The sequence below is a fragment of the Lactuca sativa genome, chromosome 1 (genome assembly GCF_002870075.4).
Source record: "Lactuca sativa cultivar Salinas chromosome 1, Lsat_Salinas_v11, whole genome shotgun sequence".
NCBI classification, from domain to species: Eukaryota; Viridiplantae; Streptophyta; class Magnoliopsida; order Asterales; family Asteraceae; genus Lactuca; species Lactuca sativa.
The window spans coordinates 216,051,035-216,060,258 of record NC_056623.2 but is presented as its reverse complement, the minus strand read 5'-3'; the positions used below and the strand labels follow the sequence as shown (position 1 = coordinate 216,060,258).

The 9,224-nt window shown below is 36.1% G+C and overlaps 1 protein-coding gene across 1 annotated transcript; it reads left to right on the top strand.

The window, feature by feature from the left end:
- Positions 1–2,222: 2,222 nt before the first annotated feature.
- On the top strand, positions 2,223–4,525 carry LOC111891693 (polyubiquitin). The gene is made up of 2 exons (XM_023887760.3): positions 2,223–2,382; positions 3,004–4,525. The coding sequence occupies exon 2, from the start codon at positions 3,004–3,006 to the stop codon at positions 4,378–4,380; it is 1,377 nt and encodes a 458-aa protein (XP_023743528.1). The 5' UTR covers positions 2,223–2,382; the 3' UTR covers positions 4,381–4,525.
- Positions 4,526–9,224: the final 4,699 nt, after the last annotated feature.

Sequence of the window (9,224 nt, the reverse complement as noted above, 5' to 3'; positions counted from 1 at the left end):
GCACCAAGGATGTGGACCTCTTAAAATTTACTTACTTAGAAATCATGCATTGCATTACATATCATTGAGTGTAACATGAGAGTATGTTTATCTAATTATGTTTTTATACTGAAAGATAACAAAAGACTTTGGTATGCAATTGATTAATGATTAAATACTTTTTTTTTGGTCTAAAACCCATGTATCTTACAAAACAAAAATCTTACAAATTCTTTTTTATTTTAAATGGCATGTACATGTAATCAGTATTGACATAGACTGCTAACATGTATTTTGTAAAAACTTGAAGACATATATTTTAGGACTTACAGGTAGAGCATCATAGTTAGTTAGTATTTTGTAGCAATTTACTTTTGAATGCTATCGATGGTTTCGTATATTAGTTTGTAACCCTTGTGAAATGTGTTATCATGTTTTGGAAAAAATTTACAATTACGACTAAATTTCGCTATATGAAAGGTTTTGAAAAAACAAACATAAACAAATATTATTTTTAAAAATAATATAAAATTTATGATGTTACAAGTTGGTATTAAAGTTATAATTTAAGCAAAGTAAGTTGAGATTTTTCACAGATAGACATGTGAAAGAGTAAGAAAGTAGAGTAACTTACTACCACTATTATTGACAACATTATGTCCTATATGCTTATTAAAATTTATATATTTGCATTGTTAGGAATTATCATGCTATATAATTTGGGTACACACTTTTATTTGATAATTTGAATATAAAATGTACTAAATTTGGAAATATTAGGGAAAGTTATTACAATAAGAAATGATTTCATGTCGTAATGAGATGAACAAATTTTGAATAGAAAATCTTATCAAGGAAGACGCTCATCCTATATTGATCTTGAAGACAACTCGAGACTAATGAAAGTTCTAAATTGGCCATTTTAAAGCTATCCAAAAGATTCTTAGTGATGCGTAAAGAAAGAACAACAAATAGATACATAATATAATCAAAGAACTCTTCTTAAGGATGTGTACAAGATAAAAGAAGAATAAATTATTATAATCAATAATGAATAAATATGTGGAAGGACACAGAGCTCAATCATATGACAAAGATGCTTTCAAAAGAGTTGTAGAATATTTTATTTCCCTACAGATTATTATTATTATTATTATTATTATTATTATTATTATTATTATTATTATTATTATCATTATCATTTAAAGCATTAAGCTAAATTCATAAGAAATATATGGTCAAGAGGAAGACAATGTAAGTTTGGTTGCGAGAAGAGAATACATATCATAATAAATTAATGAAATTATCATTTTATTAAATGTCGATGCGTAAACAATGTGTGTTTGATAGATGGAAATTTAAAATGGGAATGACAATCAACAAGATATGAAGTACAAGAGTAAAACATATAGATCTATGATTAAAAACCCTTTCACACATAGAAAGTTTTAAAATTTTAAGTCATAAGAAAGTCAAAATTATATTAGAGATAAGATAAAGTGTAATGACAATTGAGGTTGAATGATCAACATATAAACACAAACATCAAAGAATATGGAAAAGAATAATAAAAAAAGTTATGTGAAAACTCCAATATCTATAAAGAATGAAAGGTGATTTCTAAAATAAAAACAAAATAAGCTTAAAATTGGAATCATAAGGAGCAAGTGAGAATTTGGAAAGAATAGATCATAGAAGATTAAAATAAATACATATATAGTACCTTGATAAAGGAAATGCAAAGTATAAAAGAGAATCCAAATACAAATAGGTAGTTGAAAGTAAATTGAAGAACAAATACAGATGGGTGGTTGAAAGTAAATTAAAGGACAAGTAAAAATGTAATTCTTATTTATGGATTTTAATATGATTTCGATGAAATAATTTTAAAAGGGAATTATATATTTCATAACGTCTCCATATTTTAATTTCATATTTCATGATACGTATGGTAGTTTTCTTTTGAAGATAGACTAACCCAAAAGACATTCTTTTAATTTTAATGAATCTCTTAAATAACCTAAAATATCTCATAATATTAAATTTAAATCTTTAAAATAATTAACTCGTTATCATCATTTTATGAAATAAAATACGAATTCGCTTTCCTATATCTAGAATCTTCCCAAACCAAGAACCCAACGGCACCTCATAAAATATCATAAAGGCGGTCCACTCTTTCCGCAAGGTTCCGAACCTTGGCCTTAACGTGCGGCAACAGATAGCGTCTACATCGATACACGTGTCACATTCTCATTGGATCTCTCCCACCGCCTTCCATTTTATTCTCGTTGAATACTCTCCTTCATTGCCCTATAAATCAACCCCCAAATCCATCCCCTATTCCTCACAATTGCAATTCGAATCGATTTTTTCTCGACACACTTCTTCAATTCTCTCAAGGTTAGTTCTTTGATTCTTCTTTTGTTGGTTTAATTGTTTTAATTGATTCGAGTTTTTGATGTTTTTTATATCCCCTTTGTTGCTTTATGTGTTCGAATTGGTTTGTGATATTGATTTCACGTTTAATTCCAATCATAGGTATTGTTTTTATATCTCATATTGATTCTACAATCAACAACTCTCTTAGATCTGTTATATCCATATAGAGTTATAGTACCAGTTTGTTTACAATCAATTGTAGTCTGTTTTGTTCTTATGATCGATCGGTGCTCATCTGTTGTTGCTTTTAGAAGTGCTTATGATTTATAGTAACGCTTCTGATGTTTCAATTTACGTTTCGATTCGTAAATCAGCAGATCTATTAGATCTACAAATCGCTTTTTAGAAACGATCATGTTCAAATTAAATTTTGGTTGATCGGTTTTTCAATTTTTCTTACTTCATTCCAATTAAGTCTGATTCGACGATCGCATCATCAGTTCCTCGGTGAAATATACTTTATACAACCGTGGTTATTAATTAACTAATTCGTTATCCCAAACATAGGATTTGTGTACATGAATAATACTTGCAGATAGGATTTTTGTGATTTTGTTCTTATGATGTTGTTTATATACACAGATGCAGATCTTCGTAAAGACTCTCACCGGAAAGACGATCACTCTCGAAGTCGAGAGCTCAGATACCATTGACAACGTCAAGGCAAAAATCCAGGACAAGGAAGGGATTCCCCCAGACCAACAAAGGCTTATCTTCGCCGGAAAGCAGCTAGAAGACGGCCGCACCTTGGCCGATTACAACATCCAAAAGGAATCAACTCTTCACCTCGTTCTTCGATTGAGAGGAGGGATGCAAATCTTCGTCAAAACTCTCACCGGAAAAACTATCACCTTGGAAGTCGAAAGCTCTGACACCATCGACAACGTCAAAGCTAAAATCCAAGACAAGGAAGGGATCCCACCAGACCAACAGAGGTTGATCTTCGCCGGTAAACAGCTTGAAGACGGCCGCACCCTCGCCGACTACAACATCCAGAAAGAGTCCACCCTCCATCTCGTCCTCCGCCTCCGTGGTGGCATGCAGATTTTCGTCAAGACTCTCACCGGTAAAACAATCACCTTGGAAGTGGAAAGCTCCGACACAATCGACAATGTCAAAGCTAAAATACAAGACAAAGAAGGTATTCCCCCAGATCAGCAACGACTTATCTTCGCCGGAAAACAGCTTGAAGATGGCCGGACCTTAGCTGACTACAACATCCAGAAGGAATCCACCCTCCATCTCGTCCTCCGTCTCCGTGGAGGTATGCAGATCTTTGTGAAAACCTTGACCGGAAAAACAATCACCTTGGAAGTGGAAAGCTCCGACACCATTGACAACGTCAAAGCTAAAATTCAAGACAAGGAAGGTATTCCCCCAGACCAGCAACGTCTCATCTTCGCCGGAAAACAGCTCGAGGACGGCCGGACATTGGCGGACTATAACATCCAGAAGGAGTCTACCCTCCATCTTGTCCTCCGTCTCCGTGGAGGTATGCAGATCTTTGTGAAGACCTTGACCGGAAAAACCATTACCTTGGAAGTTGAAAGCTCCGACACCATCGATAATGTGAAAGCAAAGATCCAAGATAAGGAAGGGATCCCACCGGACCAGCAGAGGCTTATCTTCGCCGGAAAACAGTTGGAGGACGGCCGGACGTTGGCCGACTACAACATCCAGAAGGAGTCGACACTTCATCTGGTTCTCCGGCTCCGTGGTGGGATGCAGATATTTGTGAAGACGTTGACTGGAAAGACGATTACATTGGAGGTTGAGAGCTCTGACACGATTGATAATGTGAAAGCGAAGATTCAGGATAAGGAAGGAATCCCACCGGATCAGCAGCGGTTGATCTTTGCAGGGAAGCAGTTGGAGGATGGTCGTACGCTTGCTGATTATAATATTCAGAAGGAGTCGACTTTGCATTTGGTTCTCCGGCTTCGTGGTGGGTGTTTTTAGGGTTCTTGTGTTGGTATGGTTGTCTTTGTTACGATGATGATACGATGATGATGATGATGGTTTTTCTTTTTATGTTTATGATGTTGGTTGATGTATGAACACTTATTTGTGGTTTATGTGATTGTGGTTTTAGCCTTTTAGGCTCTTTGCTTCTTTGAAATCACATTTAATAAAGAAAAAAACAAATTGATCAAAATTATTGTGGTTACTAATTGTCGATAAAAATTAGGTTTGCATCAGAAGTTTTTCTTAGATTTTTTTAACACGTTATGTGAAGATAATATTTTTATGGTCTTGGGATGCAAGGTGGAAATGGAAGTAGGGGGCAAACTTAGACAAAAATAGTTGAGTCTTTTAGAAGTGATTTTTTAACACATCAATTTCACATGTCGTTAAAGAGTAGATTTTATCAAAAGTTTTCTTAAATTTTTTTGAACTAACAGAGCCGAATAGTTTAATTCTCCAACATATTTTTTGGAATCGGCCATTAGATTAAAATTAGAAAAAGAGGGACTAAAATTAGAAAAAGAGGAAGACAGGGAAAATATCAGTACAAAGCTAGTAGCAAAACAACACAAGCACGAACATCATGAAAATAAAACAACAGTAAACAACTGAATTTACGGGTTAAGAAAAGGGCATTGAGACCAATTTGCCCAGGCTAAACTTCTTTCTTTTACCCTTGTTTTTCATCCAAAGAAAGCTCATAGATTTGATAATATTGGATGACAGTCGGTTCTTATTGAAAACTCTATCGTTTACCCTTGTTTTTCATCCAAAGAAAGCTCATAGATTTGATAATATTGGGTGACAGTCGGTTTTTATTGAAAACTCTATCGTTTCTTGCTTTTCATAACAGTAACAAATGGCCATAAAGATCCTCATTCTTTTGGAACACGATCCCACTTGGCAGCAAACTCTAGAATTTGATTTACCTTACGAAAACTTCCAGCTTGCACCCTGCACCATCTTAATATCCCCTCTATGACCATCGTTGAAAGACCCTATCTAATGGTTTGGTCTAGCATACTGGTTAGTGGTAGTGATTGTGTATAAATAGGCTATAAATAGTTCACGGTCCCCTCTATGACCATCGATGAAAGACCCTGTCTAATGGTTTGGTCTAGGCATACTGGTTAGTGGTAGTGATTGTGTAGGAAAAACCAATTTTGTCTAGTTTACGGCTGTTATGTGTTTACGGCCGTAAACTCCTTGCGGTTGTAAGTCATGTCTATAAATAGGGCGTTGTGTCAGACTTTAAAGGTTGTTGATGCCTTCGTGTTTTCTCCAAGTTGTATCTGACGTTTTATTGCTTTAAGGCGTATGCAAGCTTGGTTCGTTTTGTTATTTGCTTATTATTTCATCTTTGCTTCTGTTATTTGTCTTTGATCATTGGTAGATCCGTTTTTCGGGCTTTACAATTGGTATCAGAGTGAGACCAGAGTCAAAGACGTCCTACAGTTGCGATTTTGCTCAAAACGATATTCGCAGCGAAAGAAGGGTTTTATTCTAGTCGATTTTCGTGTGTTTAAGAGTTCACGGTCCGAGCTTACGGCCTTAAACACCAAGTTCACGGCCGCAAGCTATTCAAGGCTCATTCACCGCAAACGAATCTCTTCTCCAGCAAATCGAGTTCTTGACTTAAGGCTTTAATAATCATATTTCATTGCATTTAAGTTCTCAAAAATTAAAATAAATTCTTAGCAGAAAATCACGGGCCGTAAACTCAAAGTTCCTTTAGAAAATCATTGGCTGTAAATCGATTATCTGATAATCGACTTTAGAAAAATTGCATCTTCAATTTTTTGTTCCAGAATTTAAAATTTTCACGGGCCGTAAACACTTCTCGGCAGTAAACCTTTCTTGAATCTTAGTCGAGTAATTTTCAGAATTCACAGTAAACAGTAAATTAATATTTTTTTTTATTGAAAATTAGGTTTTATTTAACAATTAATTAACTTTAATTTAAAAAATGGAATCACAAAGTCCTAATCAATATCAAGAACTCGATGCTGTGATGGGAACAACCACGCGCATTCCAAGACTCATGTTCGCTGATGGTTTCCCCGAGTGGAAATATAGAATTGAGAAATATATAAAGATGAAGGACTTCAAGATTTGGAAATGTGTTATAAAGGATCCAGTCAGAATCACCACTATAGTTGGGGGGCAGGTGGTTGACAAGAAAATTGAAAACTACACTGATGAAGATTTTGAGAGTGTAGAAGAACAAGAAAAGGCATTGGCCATTTTGACTATGGCCTTATCTCTAGACATTGCTCAAGGATTCATAGTGTATACTTCTGCTAAAGCACTGTGGGAAGCCCTTATTGAAGTATATGAGGGAAATGAAGACATGCGAGAGAGTCGCCAAGATATGCTGAGACAACGTTTCAACATGTTTAACTATGTGCCTGGAGAGACTCTCGAGGCTCAACTGCAGCGATTCACAACTCTCAATACGGAGATGACTGTGGCAGGGATCTTCTATACAAAGTCAGAAATTAATAAGAAGCCACTAAATGCTCTCCCAAAATCTTGGGACATGAACGTAGCTGTGATTAAGAAGACTAAGGATCTCAATCGCCTTTCTCTAGCTGAAGTGATGGCTGTCATCAAAGCGTGTGATATTGATGACAAGCAGCGAGAGATCAATCATGTGAACTCCTACTCAACTGCTAATCTTGGCATTTCAACTAACAATGCTCTTTCTTCTTTCTCTTATACCCCTGCAGGTTCATCTTCTTCTGCACCAGTCATTCCCTACCCACAAAGTCAACCACTCGTGTCTACCCAAACTGCTCCATCCTCAAATGTGGCCTCCTCTTCAAAAGGAAAGGAGGGTGATGAAAACCTTGTCTTTGCAGCAGGGCTTGTGAATTGCTACAATGCACTTGTAGCTGGGGAGCTTCCGCCTCAATTGTCATTTGCAGATCTTGATCAAATCCATCCGGAGGACGTTGAGGAAATGGACATCACATGGCAAATTGCCATGGCTGTATTTAGGGCAAAATAGTTTGCCAAAAAGACAGGGAAGAACAATCGGGGAATGAGCGTTAATAAGAAGGTTGGATTCAACAAAGGAAAGCTTCGGTGTTTCAATTTCCACGAGCCAGGGCATTTTGCTCGTGATTGCCCACACCCCGATAGAAGGGTTAATAATGACAGAACAATGGTTGCAGTTGGGAACAACCGAAGCAGTGGTCAAGCAAACAATGAAAATGCTATGGTTGCGCAATGTTTCGATTGGGATGATCAAATACAAGCTCTCAACTTATCTGGACCAGAAAATGCTCATCTGGCACAGGTAAGGGATGATACTCCAGCAGGGATTGTAGCAGCAGAAGACAGTGTGATGAAGCTACAATTCGCTTTGATGGTATCCTCTTCCCATGAACCTAATTCGTCCAAGGTAAGTCTCCCATCATGCTCTAAGGCTTGTATAGATTATGTAAAAACTTTACAGGATAAAATTGAGACATTAGGCAATGAAGTAGAAAATATTAGGATTCTTCGTGAACTCAATGAAAATTAATAAGAAACGTAGAAGACCTTAGATATGAAGGGTACCAACTTCGAAAAGGACAAAAACCACTTAAAGCTCAACTAGAATCTAAAATTAAAGACTTTAGGAGACTCCAGGAAGACTACAGTAACAAATGTGAAAACTATGATTATGTAGTCAAACAAAATGCTGAGCTAGTGGCTGAAGTTGAATCTTTGAAAGGAAAATTTGAGACCGCCAAACTTGATGTTAGAAAATATGATTTCTCAAGTGAGGTGGTTGCAAATATGATAGACCAAAGTATGCAGTTTAAAAGGAATCAATCAAATGGTCTAGGGTATAATCATGTACCCCCTCCTTTCAATCATTCATATGTGTCCAAGCCTTTGTCCAAAGAAGAGATTGCCAATGAATCATTTATGATTTATGGCAAGCCCTCCTGTTTTGTTTCCGGAGGATTTATTAATGTTGAAAGTACTAACATTTCTACTTCTCCTGCAGATCAATCCTTGAATCAGTCAAAGCACAAAGTTGAAGGATGTGTTTCTGAAAATAAAATCGAGTCCAAACCTGAAGTTTTCATTTTAAATAAAGACAATTCTTTTTCAAATGTTTTAAGTGACAATATTTCTTGTGGTGTTTTTAATTCTTCTGATACAGTAGCTGTTACTTCTGATACAGTTTTGAGTGCTTCTAATATGTCTGATAAATTTTTGAACAATTTGGTTGACAATTTGAATGTTTGTGATAAAAATGTTGAGACACCACTAGTTTTACATCCCTCCATGAGTATAACACCCTCACTTGCCTCACAACCTAATAATGTTGCATGTTCCTGTGAGACAAGCAAGGGTGTTTGTAGGGAAAACGAATCTGATAAATGCAGCACAAGTTCTAACAATAACAAGCATATTTGTTTTAATTGTGGTACTAGTGGTCATATTGCTAGAAATTGTCTTAATCGACTTTTTGTGAGTCATAATCTTCCAAGAGGGGAGAACGAGTTCAGAGGAAGGTCTTTAAATAGAAATTCCTCTAGAAGTCGCTCTCGAAATGATGATTGGGCAGATGAACGAAATAGAAAAAGGGATATTTTTCACAGACATAAAAAGGTTTTTAATCACCTTGTCCCGAGCAGTCTGCCAAAAAGGAGCATAGCCACGCCAAGGTCAAGCTCATCCCAAAGCAGTAGTGGATCTTCAACCAACTCTGGTAGAAGTCACACATGCTTTAAGCAGATTGTTGAGCATAAAATGACAAAGTTAATTGAGTTTTTCAGAAAACCTAATTATAAATGGAGGCCCAAACCTGCTCCCAATACATCATCTGTGTCCTTAGA